The following is an 18,490-nucleotide window of genomic DNA, read 5'->3' as shown; positions in this document are numbered from 1 at the left end:
AAGCACAAAGTCATACCATCTTCTCCAGAAGTCTATCTCTATGTCTTAAAACTGATTTTTCTAGCCTGACCAAGTGGTGGCGCAGAGGATAGAGTGTCAGACTGGGACATGGAGGACCCAGGTTCAAAATCCAGAAGTTGCCAGCTTGAGCACAGGCTCATCTGGTTTGAGCAAGGCTCACCGCATGAGCCCAAGGTTGCTGGCTTGAGCAAAGGGTCACTCATTCTGCTGTAACCCCTAGTCAAGGCACATATGAGAAAGCAATCAATGAATAACTAAGGTGCTACAATACAAATTGATGCTTCTCAGCTCTCTCCCTTTCTGTCTGTCCCTATCTATCCCTCTCTCTCTGACTCTCTGTCTCTGTCAAAAACAAACAGATTTTTCTAAATAAAAATTCAAAATAACTTCAAACATAAGCATTTTCAATGAATAATTTAGAATATTCTATCCAGTTACCTTTAGAAAAGAAAGTAAAGACCACTATCTCTGTAAAAAAAGGTTAAATTAAGAGAAGATGACTTCTGGGGATCCTTCCAGACCTAAAATGCTTTGTTTAAACAGAGCTCTTGGGATACAACACGTTGTGTTGACAGTGGGATCACTTTCCCTTTCCAGAGGCCCCACCAGCTCTGTGCGTGTGCGCTTAGGCCCTTATCACAACTCTGACGCCCATGATCTCAGAAAGCAAACCACAAGCTCCGCCGCTCCCGCAGTTCTTCTCTCACTCCAGCAACTGACATCTCACAACCAGGTTAAGAGCTGATGTGGCTGCTGCTGTTTCAGACAATAAAAATAAATGATTTTACTTTAAAGTTGGTTTCTATCTATGTCCATCTGGAGCTAAAATTTTAAACAGATGTCTAATGGGAAACTAACTATGGAAAATGATGCAGTTAGCTATGAAAGCAATGCGATACCGCAAATACGATACGCAGACGTGGAACATAAGCCTATCAAGCTTTCAAGGATGTTTTATTTTTTCCAAAAGGAAGAACATCTATGTCCTCATTTATCTGAACCTCACAGATTCTTCATGCCCTTCTATAGATCATCTTCTTCTTGGTTTTTTAAACAGCACGCTGCTTTGAAAAACAGTCTGGCAGTTCCTCAAAAGGTTCAACATAGAGTTATTATGACCCCGCAATTCCATCGCTAGGTATATAACCAAGAGAAAAGAAGAGAAATGCCTACCAACAAGTAGTACATTGATGTTCACAGCAGATCCCCACCCCCCAGCACCTCCTCAACCAAAACAGCTCTGCTCTCATGTGTCTCATATACTGCATTTCACAGATTTTAAAACAAAGGCTCCACTACTAAAATGAAGCTTGAAAACCATGCAATTAACTTACTTTAAAGATATTATCCATCTCTAAAATTGTATGATTCTGGTCTATTAAACCAAATCCTCATAATTGCAATTATATTTAGATCAAATTTCCATAAAATTTCCTGAGATGGCAGCTTACCTCTAACTCAAGATCCTGAGGTTCCATTTCAGAAAGTGACAGCACAGCAATTTTGGTAATTTTACAGACCTCATGGTCTCCTGGAAGTTTGCCCACCAGGGCTTTCTGCCGAATTAAAATAAGCCACCATGGAAAATCTGAAAGAGAAAAGTCATATTACTGTCTAGTATCTATAAAGTGTTACTGTCCTAGGAAGCTGAAGGCGAATAATCCAACCACAACAACAACAAAAAATGTACAATAGGTATAACCCTTTGAAGTAAAGCACACAACAAAATATAAAAATGGACCTTAAATATGTGAAAAGATGTTCAAGCTCACTCATAATCAGGTTGAAAAAAATAAAAAAGTATGACAGCATATTTGCTGGCAAGGCTGTGGGGAACAGGCACTCATACAGTGCTAGTGGGGACTACACACAGGTACAACTCTTCTGGAGAGAAATTTAGTGCTACCTAACAATAAAACTTACGCACTTAACTTTTAACCTCGCAATCCCACACCTGTGAATTTACCCTGAAGATACACAAGAACACACAAGTATATACTCTCAAGTCTATAACCAGTCTATAACTTCAAAATACCAGAAACCACTTGAATGTCCAGACACTGGAGAAGAGCTGAATAAACTAAGGCACATATACTCTGGAGTACGAGGCAGCGTGAAAAAGAATTAGAAGCATTTTATGACTGATAAGGATATACATATGACTGCCAGGATATATTAAGTGAATAAACTGGATATATTATTAAATCAAAGTTCAAAAGACTATCTAGAGTGTCCACCCTTTATATAAGAAAGAAAATAAAATATTCATATATCTGCTCATTTTCACCAAAAAAACAAGAGGTAAGCTAAATTAGAAATTAATGAAATTGGACAGCTACAAGGCGTAGGGAGACAGGACGGAAGAGGAGGGAGACGGAAATGATGAAAGGGATGGGAAATAACAGCCCTCTGAGTATACCCTTTTGTTAGAACCATGGTAATGTTTCATGCCTCCTCAAAAACAAATTGTTCAAATAAACCAGAATGTGGGGGTAACCCAAACAAAATGCAAATAGTACCCCAACTTAGCTACAAATGGAAAATGAAGCCACATTGTAGGAAATAGGGAGGAAAAAAATGAATCTAAGTAACTTTGGAAAAGAATAATTTATAGAGATAAAGACAAAAACAACTGAATCATAATACTGCATTCTGGTCAGTGAATTTTTTTTTTAGAAGGTATGGATTAGCAATTCCAAATACATTATGTGTACACTAGGACTAAGCAAAGTTATACATGTATTGAGGAAAAAGAGGAAGAAGATAGCAAAACAAATCTTTAATAAGTACAAGAGAAAGAAAAAATACCCAGAGGTTCAACAGTTATTTTTCCAATCCAAGTTTTTATTTTTCACAAGAGATTTTTAATAAAATGAAAACTACTCTATGCAAGACCCAACTCAAAAGCAATTTTTCAACTTATGAGGTTACACCCTTAAGAAAAATACTGTACTACCTAATTAGCACCAAAAATAATTGAAATAAGTGTTTCAGGAATTTCTTATTTTAGAAAAATAACATGACATGTATTTTAAATATGAAAGAAAAATTTAAAGAGATACAAAGTATTCAAATTTCCTCCACTTTTTCCTCCAAATACTATTTTAGGAATAGTATTTTGAAGATGTGCTTTAGGCATTTCATAAATGCAAGAGTTTGGAAGTGTTTCATAATTCTTTATACAGTAGGGTGGAAATTTACTCCAAAGTTTCATGGCTTTTCCAGGCCATTTCATTATTCATTATCATTAAACATTAACCGAGGACCTACCAAGTGCTGGGAAGGGATGAATCAAGGTTACCAAACACCTAACACACAATAAACAAAGCACATAAAAGATAACATACTGTTGAATGTCAATACATTTTGTTGAATGTAAAGAAAGCCTTACCACAGATTTCTTTTTCTAAATTTTTATTTTTGTTTGTTGATTTGAGAGAGAGAAAGAGAGAGAGAGAAACATCAACTTGTTGTTCCACTTATCCATGCATTCACTGATCAATTCCTGCATGTGCCCTGATCAGGGCCCAAACCACAAGCTTGCTGCATTGGGACACAGCCCCAACCAACTGAGCTACCCAGCCGGACACTACCACAGGTTTCTTAACCTCACAGAAGTAATTTCTATTTCACACTGAACAATTTAGAGTGTTGGCAACTGAACAAACAAGCCAGCATTAGGAACCCCTCTTCCAAGTTCATGCCTTCTTGCTGCTGACTTTGAATTCATTTTTTTAATTGGTATTTATTGATTCATTATAGAGGAGTGGAAAGGAGGGAGGAACATCAATCGCTGTTCTACCCATCCACGCAATCGTCGGTTGACTCTTGCATGTGCTCCGATTGACTAGGAAGTGATGACAGGTATTTTGAAAAGTATAACCAGTAGGCAAACTAAAACAATAGTCCTGGAAAAGATTCAATTGCTTGCCCTATAAATAACTGACTCATTTTCAAGGAGATAAGCAATTGTGGGATGAAGATTCTTTAAAAAATAATAATAATAATAAATATTTTCATCTAATTTTAGAAAAAAAAGTGTTTTTTCTCTCTATTCATGACCTTACCCCTAGGAAGTATTGAAGCTACATATTTCTTTCTTTTCTTTTTTCTTTTTTTTTTTTTTACAGGGACAGAGAGAGAGTCAGAGAGAGGGATAGACAGGGACACAGACAGACAGAAACAGAGAGATGAGAAGCATCAATCATCAGTTTTTCGTTGCAACACCTTAGTTGTTCATTGATTGCTTTCTCATATGTGCCTTGACCGTGGGCCTTCAGCATACCGAGTAACCCCTTGCTCGAGCCAGCGACCTTGGGTCCAAGCTGGTGAGCTTTGCTCAAACCAGATGAGCCCACGCTCAAGCTGGCGACCTCGGGGTCTCTAACCTGGGTCCTCTGCATCCCTGTCCAATGCTCTATCCACTGCGCCACCGCCTGGTCAGGCTGAATATACGTATTTCTTGACATAGCTATTCATTCTACTGACATACAGAAAAGATGTTAATTATATAGAGAATATATGAATACATTCCATTTGTTTAAAAATGTGAACATTACAGATAAAACTAAAGTTCTCTTTGAACATTATTTCCTACTCCATGGAAACTCTTTATATATAATCCAACCACACTTTGTGGTTTTCTCCTGTAAGGAGACTAACAAAGATGAAAAGCAATTGGTTCCCATTCTTGGCGTCCATTCATTTTTTTAATTCATTTTAGAGAGGCAAAGGGGGTAAGAGAGTGGGGCAGGGAAGAAAGAGGGGCGGGGGAGGGAGAGAGAGAAGGACATGGGGAGGAGCAGGAAACATCAACTCCCATATGTGTCTTGACCAGGCAAGCTCAAGGTTTTGAACTGGCAACCTCAGCGTTCTAGGTCAATGCTTTCTCTACTGTGCACCACAGGTCAGACTTGGCAAACATTCATTTAATCTTACTTGAGAGCTTCAAAACACATTAAATTTTTTTTTTAATTTCTTGATGGTAGCAAGAGAGGAAAGAGAGAGAAGAGGAGAGGGAAAGAAAGACAGACGGACACAAACATCAACCTGTTCCTGTATGTGCCCTGACTGAAGATTGAACCCACAACCTTTACATATCGAGATGATGCTCTAACTAACTTAGCTATCTGAACATGGCAAAAACAAAATCTTTTTAAAATACAATTTAATTTTACTTTTCATATGGAACATTCAAATGTACATCGATTTACTTGGAACTTTTCTTTGAGAATGAGCCACTTGATGGGTATTCGGTGTTATCTAGTCTTTTTTTTAAATGCAACACAGCTTTATTAAGTCTTTCCAAAGCATTCAACTTAGCTTTCACTGAAACAAGAAGTCTTCCTTTCTGCACTTGTAGTGATGGGCTGAATTATATTGAATTCATTTTGTAATTACAATAGTGCGTAGACAGGTTTGGGAATAAACACAATCCAACCCCCAATCCACAACCCACTGGAAGAGAGAAGGCGTCCTACGCAGTCCCCACCAGCGACCAGCCCTCACAGCACATCGCCTCCACCAGTAGGCTCTGCAAAGGAAGTGGGCATGTTGGTTAATCTGGGAACCAGGTTGTGAGATTCATTTAAAAGAGCTCCTACTGACAGAAATATGCATGCAGCACATATCCTTATGTGCAGACACTTGAAGGGAATGACATGTTTGTGTGGAAATGATTCTTACTTCTGGTTTTTCTTTTCCAAAGACTGGTTCTAATTTGAACTCGTTCAGCATACTTTTCTTTTTAAGACTTCTTATTTTTAAGGAGAGAAAAAAAAAAGACTGATTTTGCAGCTTAAAACCATAACTGTCTTTACTGCTCTTTTGGACACTTTGCAGTTTCTCCGTGTCTCTCTATAAGCATTCATGTTCTGACTAAAAGTAAAACTAAAAAGAGAAGGTGGATCTGCTAATGACGCTTATATGTTTACCTCCTTCAGCTTGCCCCAATTCGAGACCATATGCCAATGACAAAGCACCCCCTTGAACTCTCCTACGTCCACTCCGGGAGCCCCGTGGAGGAGAAGCTGGCAGTGGTGGAGTGGAGCACAGCTGCTGCTCTAACACTCAAGGTCCACTGTGAATGGAGGAGCCAACACAGAATTTATATAATTACATCCACACACCAATAAATACTAACCTAGGGGGGTGATTTACTCCCAAGTCATTTGTAACATAATATTCAAATGTAAATATTTAAATTCTTGAAGGGCTTCTACAGATTATTGCCTCAAAAGAGCCACAGCGGTGCCTGCACTTGCACCAGCTACGTCAGAAGATGAAGATATGTTGGTAAAGGAAAAAGAATCGGGGGAAAAAAAGAATCAGGAAAACGGATTGTAGTCGGTTCACCTTCCCTTTCTTCTGTGTCAAGCTGACAAGAATACTTAACGTTTCTAAGAGAATCTAATAATTGGGATATCTCAAGATAAATTATATTCCAATTTAAAGGATTGTGTTTTTTTCTTACAAATCTTCAGTACAGATTTAAATTCAGTTCAATGTGTGCATAAAACCTATTTCATTACTAATTATTAATGTTTCAATTTTCTAAACATAGTAGCTACTCAACATTTCTTGACTGGATGCTCTGTAGCCTACTAGGGTTTCCTAAGTCTGGGTTTATAGAAAACTGACAATGACTCATAAGGACAGCATCTAGGGCAAGGGATACTTTTAATAGCCTCCATTTCAAATTACCAAATAGTGGTGTCAGAAGTATATTCAGTTTAGCCTATGACACTTAGGATGAATTTAAATCTCTAATAATGACCTGCCACAAAATTAAATAACCTTACACTCTATAAAAATATAGTCTTTTATATCTGTAGTAAGTAGTCTTAGAAAACTAGGAAGTCAAAGTGTTGTTGGACAAAATGAATTTATAAAAGTACATTTTCTAGATAACTATAGCTTATCTTTTTAAAATGCTAAGATGTTTTCTCATAAATTCATTGACAACTTTAATATATTACATTCTTTCCTACTTATAAAGTATAATTAAATATGTTAAGTATACTAAGTATATTTGGGATTTTTATTCAGGTTGCAGATTTGTAATCATGAAGATAAATTATTGCTTTGAGAAGTGATACAGTGTGCTTCAAGGCTGAAGGCAACTGGCCCCTCTATAAGGTGATCCAAGCCCACTGTAAACAAACTGATAATCAAGTCAATTAAATAAACAACCTTCATTTTCTGCTCTGAGTGGCTGACACTGGCCATCTCTACGTGAGAACTTCCTATATTTATCAAGAAACTGCTTTCATAAACACAATTAGACCTGGTAATAATTTGATTGTAATCACATCAAAATGTTCAATAAGATAAAAGTTTTTAAATATATATAAAGAAATATAGAAAGCACTTTTACAGATGACCAGTACATACCCTCTTACCATGACAATCCTCTTCCTTTTCTGAAGCTAAAAACGTTTAATATCACTGCCATAGGAATCCCTGAGAAAAACAACTGGAGCTTAAGAATAAATGGGTTTATAAGTAGAGAATATTGTAGAATCATAGTGGGATAGAAGAGTTGAGCTCAAGCTGGCTTGCCTCTAAAGTAACTCTGCCTGAAAACATAAAATCTGCCAGTTAAAGATTTGCTCAGACATAAGAAGCATGCTTATCTGATGACCCTTGGGAGAGCTCAGAATTGTGCGTCACATTCATGTGTCTAGTTCAAGCATTGCTCCTACCAAGGAGGTGGAACCATCTGCACCAAGGAGCTCAGATGAGGGACATAAAATGACAGAAAATTTTGAAGCAGAAAGTGATGGCACAGGTTGAGAAGAGCAAAGAAAAGAGGGAAGGGCCGTTTAGAATGTAGGCACTGGGAAGAGTGAAAGGAAGAGGAGGGAAGCAAAACGTGATGAGAAGTTGCCAGAGAAAGGAGCCTCCCACACCACTCGGCTGCTGCTCCCAAGACCAAAAGCCATTCATGTAGTAGATCAGCTAAACTACCATTAAACGATCTTTTTAAGGGTTAACCATGAACCTAGTCACCAATGAAACCCTTACCTCCAAAAAAAAACCAATTCTGGGATTCTCATGGATGACAAAATGACTATAACTGAATTACATTTTAAATCACTCCTATTTTGGTAGACATGTTATATCACAAATAATTCTATTTCTTTAGAATACTTCCTTCAAAGTAACTTTAGTACATAAAAAAAATCGCCTATCAGTTAACAAAAGATAAATGTATTTAATTTTTTTTAACTAAGATAAAACCAGAAATAATGACAACAGGCTACTACAACAAAGTCTATACTCTGACTTAAAGGTTTTGTGTGTGTGTGTTTTTAAATTTTATTTTATTTTACTTTATTGGGTGTACATAGATTCTAGTGTCTATATACCTCCCCTCTCCCGTGTTCCCCACCACATCCCCCTTGCCCTCCTCCCAGCAACGCCCTCCCCCGGTTTTGCTTTTCTGCTCTCATCCCACCCTATCATCCCTGTTCCCTCTGTCCACTTTTCCTCTGGTCAGGCCTGACTTAAAGGTGCATTTTTTTTACAGAGACAGAGAGAGTGTCAGACAGACAGGAACAGAGAGAGATGAGAAGCATCAATCATCAGTTTTTCCTGCAGTTCCTTAGTTGTTCATTGATCGCCCTCTCATCTGTGCCTTGACCGTGGGGCTTCAGCACACCAAGTAACCCCTTGCTTGAGCCAGCGACCTTGGGTCCAAGCTGGTGAGCTTTGCTCAAACCAGATGAGCCTGCGCTCAAGCTGGCGACCTCGGGGTCTCAAACCTAGGTCCTCTACATCCCAATCCGATGTTCTATCCACTGCGCCACCACCTGGTCAGGCTGACTTAAAGGTTTTTAATGGCTTCATATACCTTATATCATAATGGCATCACATACCATAAAATTCACCCATTGGAAATATATCACCCATTGGAAATATACAACTCAATGATTTCAGTCAGTTTAGAGAGTTGTGCAACCATCACCACAATCCTTACGTTTTTAATAATGTGAGTTGTCAGTAGACAATAAAACAATCTATCGCTCCCACAATCAAAATGTACACAATGACTTTTATGGATTCTTGCTGTATTGGCCAAGAGTTTGCTTAAAGGCTTTAATCACTGTAAAAAAAAAAAAATAGAAGAATGGATAAAGAAGATGTGGTACATATACACTATGGTATACTACTAAGCCATAAGAAATGATGACATCGGATCATTTACAACAAAATGGTGGGATCTTGATAACATTATATGGAGTGAAATAAGTAAATCAGAAAAAACCAAGAACTGCATGATTCCATACATTGGTTGGACATAAAAACAAGACTAAGAGTCACGGACAAGAGTGTGTGTGGGGGGGAGAGGGGGGGGAGGGGAGGGGGAGGGGGAGAGACACAAAGAAAACTAGACAGAGGGTGAGGGAGGACAATCTGACTTTTGGTGATGGGTATGCAACATAATTGAATGACAAGATAACCTGGACATGTTTTCTTTGAATATATGTACCCTGATTTATTGATGTCACCCCATTAAAATTAATAAAAATTAATTTATAAAAAAAATACACAATGAAACTCATATTTAAATAGAAGCAATATCTAAAGGCATGTCCCAAGAATCAGGTCTCCAGCAGAGGCTGAGAGTTCCAGGGACCCTGCCAGGCTCCTCTTCCCTTTTCTCCAGTGCCCTTGAGGGGTAAGGTTTTTTAATGGCTTTTTAGGGATATATAAAGTAATATTAGTGACACTCCATTCATTCATTCATCATTAAAATATAAAACCCTCTGCATAATACATTTTACCATTTTAACAATTGAGACATCTTCACCATCTCAAAAGTGGAGAAACAGCAGATGGTGAGTACTATTTTAATGAATGAGAGCTATCTTGAGTAAATTGTGTGTGTGGCTGTTCAATACTATCTATAGTAATTCCCTTAATTACTAAGTCACGAGTTTCTATTGCCAAATTAATCAAGATTCTTGACAATTCTCTCTTCAAACTATTTCTGAATATATCATGGAATATATACTTATCTTTTAAAAAAGATTTTATGTATTGATTTTAGAGAGAGGACGGGGGGGGGGGGGAGCGGGAAACATCATTTCATAGTTGTTTCTTGTATGTGCCTTGACCAGGCAAGCCCAGGGTTTCAAACTGGCGACCTCAGCATTCCAGGTCGATGTTTTATCCACTGCACCACCACAGGTCAGGCTACTTTTGCTTTTTATATTCAGATATTTCTTACTCAACAGAGCTTATCCTTGTCTCAATCTTCAAAATAGATTTCAATTTACAATTCTGGGGATCCATTTAAAGTCTCCAGCCTACAGCAATCTCCCCAGGGACAGCTGTGTACAGATACAGCCGTCTCCCGGGCATCACACGGAAACAGAGGAGACACATCAATCACTTGGGCCTTCTGCGCAGCTACTTCCTCTGCCAGAAACCACGTCTCCTCCCATCCCTGCCCTCACCCTGGCCATGCCCAGATGATCTTACTTTTCGGGCCTCAGCTCAGAATCACTTCCTCAGGGATGCCTTCCCTGTGGGACCCCCAGCATCACCAGTCAGGTCCCTCGGTCATGTGCTTCACAACAACCCACATATTTCTTCAGAAACTTACATCCAATGATAAAACTATGTAGTCTGTAGATGAACTTTTTTTTTTTTTTTTAATTTTTTTTATTTTTTTTTTTATTTTATTCATTTTTAGAGAGGAGAGGGAGAGAGAGAGAGACAGAGAGGGAGAGAGAGGAGAGAGAGAAGGGGGGAGGAACTGGAAGCATCAACTCCCATATGTGCCTTGACCAGGCAAGCCCAGGGTTTCAAACCGGCGACCTCAGCATTTCCAGGTTAACGCTTTATCCACTGCGCCACCACAGGTCAGGCTGTAGATGAACTTTTAACTGTAGATAAAATTAATGTTAGATAAAAATCACTCGGATTCAAATCTGCTCTGAAAGCTTTGAGTTTTGTCTCCTGCAGACCCCAGCACTGAGTGCAGGCCTTGGCACACAGTAGGCACTCCATAAATACTTGTAAAATAAATATTTGCTGAATATTTTTGAGTAGCCTCTGTACAAGGGGAAGACAGCAGTAAGCAAAACAGATACAGCCCCTGTCTTGAAGCTTATGAAGGGGGACAAAGGAGAAAACAAAAAATAAATGTGTAATTACAACTGAGATAAGAATTTGACTATCATTCTTACTTCCTCCTGGACACAGGAATAAAACACTAATTTTTCATGAAGCTTTACTTTTCTTTCATCTATGTATTTAGCACAATACATGTCCCTTCTACTTTCTGTCCCTTCTATTAATAAACCCTAACTGACCAAACCAAAGTCAGACCCATTCAAGCTGTCAGAGCTAAACGGGGAAAGTGTAACAGGTGAAAGTTCACCTGCCTGCAAATGTCTGGGGAAAAGACCTTCTAAAATAAAGAAAGTTTAGTGTTTTTAAATAGTCTCTCTAGACATCAAGGTTAACAGAATTTTTTTGGCAGAGCTTGCTGAAAGGAAAGGCACTTCTCAGCAAAGAATACCACAACCAAATAATATTTTAACATTCTTTCACCACACATTATTTGAAAAAGGCACATGGATTATGAAATATAACCTTCACTAACACTTTACTACTAAAAACATTACTTTTTATCATCTCCACTATGTAGTCTTTTAGTGACATGTTAATATTATAGTTTCAGCAAATATTAACATTATTGGAAAAAAAACAGTGCAAGTTTACAATCTGTTCAAAACTGTACAGCTAGAACTTGAGTTGTTCTCTGGTAGAAAAACACCTCTAAGTTACCTTTAAAACTAAGGGGAAAATTTTAGCCTCGTGAATGCTATCATCAGGAACTTTATTATAAGGAACTTAAAACTAAGCACTTTATGTGAGTTTTATTAAATGTTACAGTAACTGTATCAAGGAAGTGTTGTCATCTTTGTCTTACAATCAGCAACAGAGGCTTAGATGAATAGCCCAAACCAAGGCAACTGGGTGGTCTTTCGGGTCGGCCCACCTCTGGGCCAAGTGCCTAGTCAATGATACTTGGGGAATGGCCTCTCTCACTGGGAAACAAGGGCAACAAGCAATCGTAGGATTTCTCCTTGACATGCTTTTATAACAAGCACTCCAGTGACCTTAGGTTCCTGTTATAGGCTGAACTATGTCCCCTCAAAATTCATATGTTGGAATCCTAATCCCTAGTACCTCAGAATGTGACCCTATTTTAAAGAAATAAGGTCTTTAAGGAGGTAATTAAGTTTAATCAAGATCATTCAGGTAAGCCCTAATCCAGGGGTCCCCAAACTTTTTACACAGGGGGCCAGGGTCGTGACTGGTGTCCTTTTCAAAGGAAATCTGGACACAGACACAGAGAAGATACTGTGAAGACACAGGGAGAAGATGGGCATCTACAAGCCAAGGAGAGGCCTCAGAAGAATCAACTCTGATGACATCTTGTCTCAGACTTCAAGCCTCCAGAATTGTGAGAAAATAAATTTCTGTCGTGGAAGGTCCCCAGTCGGCAGAACTTCCCTGTGGCAGCTGAGCACACTGACACAGGCCTGAGTCATGCCTGCTCACATCACAAGAGCTCGGGGTTCAGTGACAGTCACAGAGAGCAGCGTGGCTCACCCACATCATTCTAACAGTCAGTGACATCTGTTCAAGTAAATATATGTTCCCACCTCACCAGACAAGAACAAAAAGTCATGCATTAATATGTAGAGTAAGGAGGGGTATGAAAGTGTTTGAATACATATGTTTTGTTCTGCTCATCCTCTGCCCACAGAAGGTGAGATGCTCCCATGGGAAAACATGCCCGCAGTGATTATCTAGTCCCAATGCATATCACAGCACACCTGCCATCGGTCAGGCTGAGACTCACAGGGGTGCAGGGAAGGGCAGAGGAACACCCCCCCCACCCCCCCCACTCCCCCCCCCCCCCCACGACAGAGAATGAAAACAGAGAAGGCAGGAAGAGTGAGAGGAATGCGAACACCAGAGAAGGGGGTGGAATGACAAACACAAGGTGGGGCTGAAAGTCTCTCTGTGGGGGAGGAGCAGCAGGGGGCCCAGCAAAGATTTTCCTTTGTTTCCTCCCCACTCTCTTTGTTAACAGTCAAACCTTAAAAGTGAAGTGACAAGAAAAAAAAAGGTAGAGATTAAGAAAGTGAAAAATGAAGACACTTTTCTTGTGCATCTTTCCATTTTTTTTATTAATTTTAATGGGGTGACATTGGTAAATCAGGGTACATATGTTCAGAGAAAACATCTCTAGGTTATTTTGACATTTGATTATGCTGCATTCCCATCGCCCAAAGTCCAATGTGCATCTTTCCATTTGAAAAATATTTTCTTTTCCTAGTTCACTCTATTCCCTTCCTCTCCCTCTTCCAAAGTATCCTATGTAACAGGTTTGGTCCAAAGAAAGGCAAGTGGTGCAAGAAGGGAAAGTCCATGTGAACGGGGGCTAATCACAGGAGGTGACCATACCCGGTCACCTGCCACCTCCTAATGACCACACACTTTCACAGCACCACAGCCTCGTCAACAAGCCGCTTGCAGGAGAGAACTTCCAGCTGTTCTGCCAAGGCAGAACCCTTCTGCTCTGACTGCCCCTCCTACCTAGAGGAGTGCCCCTCTGGGAAATGTCTGAACTTTGTGATCGGGGAAGGGCCTTGGCTCAGTGGGCCAAAGAGTCTCTGCCCCGGGGGTCTGACCCAGACTCACTCCTCAGTCCTTGAGAGCTCGTCCATCTCCAGAGCTTGTGGGAGACATCAGACGTTGGTTGGTTTGAGTACCCTGTAAGGGCAAAAACTTTGTCCTGCATCCACAGAAACAAAGAAAGCCAAAAGAAGAGAAAAAGGAAGAGGAGTATAAAAGGAGTGGTGGTCAGTGAACACCTGGCCCAGAAAAAGTGACCTTAGCTCCTACATGCCGTCCACTTGAGATGTTACAACATGATGTCCACTTGAGATGTTACAATGGTTTTGGTCCCTTAGGTTCCTTATTTAAAAACATTTTTTTTCATAAGCTAATAGGTTTATATTTGCAACCAAAAGTCTTGATAAAATAGTAATTTATAATTTACTAAGCACCTTCAGATATACTACTGTCTCACTGGAGACTGATAATACTCTAGGGAAAAAAGGGAGCAGTTATTTTTACTATTTACTGCTTACAAAGTAGAAGATTCAGGGACATTGGCTCCAATGAACCAGCCTTCTGGAAAGTATGCTTTTGTGATATTCCCTCCCAGGTTGACTCTGAGCTTAGCTATGTGACCTCCTTTGGCCAATGGGACATTAGCAAACTCAGTGACACAAGCAGATGCTTGAGAAGCCCTTGCACATTGGGACTTGTCTTCTGGCCACCACCCTGAAATTAGCAAGCTCAGTGATACAAGCAGATGCTTGAGAAGCCCTTGCACATTGGGACTTGTCTTCTGGCCACCGCCCTGAAAGGACAGGTATCCAGGAGAGAGGAGACGCAAGGAGAGGCCATGTGAGATGAGATATGTGGAAGGAGATGCCACATGAAGGTAAACTGAGGCACCCCAGGCAAGCTCCCAGCTCAAGGCTGCCACAGTAACAACTCCAGCCAACACATACAAGAGCAGAGAGCCTCTTGGTCAATCCATAGACTCGTGAAATATTATATGCTATTATTTTAAGTCACTAACTTTTGGGGTGGCTTGTTACACAGCAACAGATAAATGAAAAGGAGTTTTAAGAAACTTCCCTTTTATCTCAAAGCTAATAAATAAAGGTCTTCTGATTGATTTCAGTGATTTACTCAGTGACTCAAATTGAAGAAAAATAACTCAAAAGTTTCTCACACTTCATTTAAACAATAGAAAATGAAGTTTAGTTCAGAACACTCAGCTGTGAAATGATCTTGTCAGCATACAACTGAATTAGAAATATATATGTGTAAATGTGCACAGGTAGGAGAGTTACTAAAATACTTAGCATGGTTACAAAATGTCTAAACGCTTTTCTCCTCTGTATTGAAAGAATTTTAAAAACTACCAAAGGCAGAATATACAACAATGCTTGTAGCAGTATTATTTGTAATAGTGACAAAATAAATACATAATTACCTGGTGATAGGAGAAAGGACAAATTATGATATAGTCATACAATATCATAAACAAGGAACTAAAGTTTCATTATCAACATGGATAAATCTAAAACATATGAAGTTGAGTAGGGGGAAAAGTAAAAGAACACACATAACTGATACCATTTATAAAAAAAAAATCTCCAAAATACGATCCTTAGCAACATATTGTTTAGGGATACATATATAATAAAAGCAATTATGAAAATCAAGAAAGTAAATACAAAATTCAGAATATCAGGTTCTCTTAAAGGGAAAGAAGCAGGATATAGTTAGAGAAAGACACAGTGAGGGCTCCAAAAACACGGGTCACCCTGGCTGGTTGGCTCAGTGGTAGAGCGTTGGCCTGGTGTGCAGGAGTCCCGGGTTCGATTCCTAGCCAGGGCACACAGGAGAAGTGCCCATCTGCTTCTCCACCCCTCCCCCTCTCCTTCCTCTCTGTCTCTCTCTGCCCCTCCCACAGCCAGGGCTCCATTGGAGCAAAGCTGGCCCAGGCACTGAGGATGGCTCTATGGCCTCTGCCTCAGGCGCTAGAATGGCTCTGGTTGCAACAGAGCAACACCCCAGAAGGGCAGAGCATCACTCCCTGGTAGGCGTGCCGGGTGGATCCCGGTCGGGCGCATGCGGGAGTCTGTCTGACTGCCTCCCCGTTTCCAACTTCAGAAAAATAGAAAAAATAAATAAATAAATAAAAACACTGGTCATATTTCATTTCTTAAGTGGTAGATATGTGTTTGTTTTATAATAACCTATACCATATATCTGTGATAAACAGCTTTTGTATCTAAAATATATTTCATAATGAAAAAAGATTTTTAAAAATAACCAAAAAAGTCTAAGAAAGGAAAATTAAATTGTCTGCAGTAATATGTACTTTATAATACCCACAGGCCAACCTAGCTCCCAAAGGTTCAATAACTTTATTTTACAATAATAAGAGGCATACTTTTTTACTCCCAATTATATACAATATGGTAAAACCTCCAACAGCTCAAAAATCATATTAAAATTGATACCAAAGGAAAAATAGATATTTAAATATAATGCTGAAGCTATTTTATTTAATCTTTTTCAGGACTGTTTGGGTCCCGCCAATATAACATCTATTTTCTCACAGGCAGAATTCCCTCTGAACCCAGAACACAGGGGTCTGTCCTTCCAAAAGAGGCGAATGACCTAGACCTTCCATTAATTCGCCTGCCCTAGACAGGGCTCTAGAAAGGACCACACTGTCCACACTCTGTGCTAAGAGACCCATATTCTTCCCGGGCCAGAGTTGATTGTATCGGGAATGGACTGCTGACCCAAGTCCGCAGTCCTGGTCTGCCACCTGCCCACCTCTTCAGCCTTATTCCTTCTATCCTCCCTCTTGAAATCAGTACAGTTGGGGTATCTTTCCATCAGAGCACCTACAACTATTAGCAAATAATTATATATTTACTTCATACGTAAATGTGAATTTATATATTAACTCAGTGATTATTCACTGCTGTCTGTCTTCTCTCTCAAACTGTAAGCTCCATGAGGGTGGGAATGAGTCAGTTTTTGCTCACTATTGTGTTCTACCAATTAGTACAATTTTTGACACATAGTAGGCATCTGATTTTTTTAAGAGGATTGTAATATTATGCCTCCCTTTCTCAAAGTTTTATTTTTATTTCATGAAACCTATATGGAAATATACTCACTTTGGGCAGACTCAAAATTAAGACAAAAAAATCAAAGCCATAACAGAATTTACATTTATCCTCAAAGAAGAAAATGTCAGAGACTGCCACAATACATTCGACAAGTTTAAGGAATTTATGGAAACATACCTGAATGAAGCTGAATTTTCCCAATAACACCTTCCACCAAACCCAAACAAATGGGATTCCAGGCAAGAAGTAGATCAGTAGCTAAAATAAAATAAGAAGCAGTCATGAGAAAATATTCATCAGAAAACAAATTAGAACAATATATTTAAAACGGTATATTTAAAAATTATCAATGTCCAAAAATATATGAACACCCAGAACTGAATACATTGTTATCAAGCGATTTTTGAAAAAGCATTAACCCCAACACCTGAATAAAGTTTCTGCCATAAGGACAGATTTGGGGAGAGAACTGACATCCTGAAACTCTGCTCAGATTGGAGGCAGTACTCTGGCACCCTGCAGTGGAGCGAAGAGGCTGGTGCATTACAAGATGGCAAAGACAGGAGCTGTCCACAGTCCTAGAGCCATAGCCAGTCCCAAGACAAGGCCTGCGAAACCACCACGGGATGTCCCTTATTGGATCACAGTCTGGAAAATACACTTTCCCAAAGAAGCTTACAGAAAGCAAAAAAAAAAAACAAAAAAAACCCAAAACCAAAAAGCCAATGCTCTTTTATGAGATTTGTAGGGCAAAAAGTAATAGAAACTGCTTCCATTTATTGAGTGCCTACTGTATATATCAGGCATCCCAATCAGAGTTCCCCATCTCACCCACAGAACAGACAATGACTGGGTAACTATTTTCTCAGTTCTCTCCAGAATGGTAAATAACTGATGCCATTCCAGATGCATAGGGGAGAAGTAAATTCATTACACATAATAGATGCCTGAGGATGTTAGTGCTTAATTCTCTTGTGGAACCCAGGTTACGAAAGGCTGTTGTTAAATACACGGAGACAAATGTAACTTTAATGGTAGTTCAACAGCTATGAAAGATTAGCAAGAATAAAAATATTTTCTTGAATGAAAAATAAAATTAAATGGAAGAAAAGTAAAACTAAAATTTAAATGGTAATAATTAAAATGTATTTTAGTAAAATTTATAATCAATCTGTAACTCGGGTAATTACAGACATAGGTTAGTTTCCAAATTCTTTTGAGTTTTGACTATTATATTTTGAATAGCTTTGTTGTTCATGATATATTCAATGGGAGGCAAACAAGTTGACTTCTCTTTGTTTATACTGCAAGAACTAAGATAAGGAATTAAAAATTTTAAGGCTGTTATATAGATATTATCATCTCTAATCCTGACAACTCTGTGAGTTAAGTATTAGGAATCCCATTTTATAGGTGAGCCTCCCGGCCAGGGTACATCTTCAGCATTTTGAACCATGTGAGTGCATCAGCCATTCAGGAAAAAAGAATGTTAATTTAATAAAACTAAAATGAGCCCTGGCCGGTTGGCTCAGCGGTAGAGCGTCGGCCTGGCGTGCGGGGGACCCAGGTTCGATTCCTGGCCAGGGCACATAGGAGAAGCGCCCATTTGCTTCTCCACCCCCCCTTCCTTTCTGTCTCTCTCTTCCCCTCCCGCAGCCAAGGCTCCAATGGAGCAAAGATGGCTCGGACGCTGGGGATGGCTCCTT

At 39.3% G+C, this 18,490-nt stretch overlaps 1 protein-coding gene across 2 annotated transcripts in view; it reads right to left on the bottom strand.

Annotated features, from left to right (window-relative positions):
- INPP5F (inositol polyphosphate-5-phosphatase F) overlaps nucleotides 1–18,490 on the bottom strand; it is an 82,902-nt gene that overhangs the window by 42,898 nt on the left and 21,514 nt on the right. For both annotated transcript variants that reach the window (XM_066238618.1, XM_066238619.1), the window contains exons 2-3: nucleotides 16,962–17,042; nucleotides 1,473–1,609 (exon numbers count right to left, since the gene is read on the bottom strand). In XM_066238618.1, coding sequence (XP_066094715.1) covers nucleotides 1,473–1,609; nucleotides 16,962–17,042 — 218 coding nt within the window. The remainder of the gene's footprint in view (nucleotides 1–1,472; nucleotides 1,610–16,961; nucleotides 17,043–18,490) is intronic.

The sequence above is a fragment of the Saccopteryx bilineata genome, chromosome 7 (genome assembly GCF_036850765.1).
Source record: "Saccopteryx bilineata isolate mSacBil1 chromosome 7, mSacBil1_pri_phased_curated, whole genome shotgun sequence".
In the NCBI taxonomy this organism is placed as follows: Eukaryota; Metazoa; Chordata; class Mammalia; order Chiroptera; family Emballonuridae; genus Saccopteryx; species Saccopteryx bilineata.
This window is presented reverse-complemented; position numbering and strand designations above follow the sequence as displayed.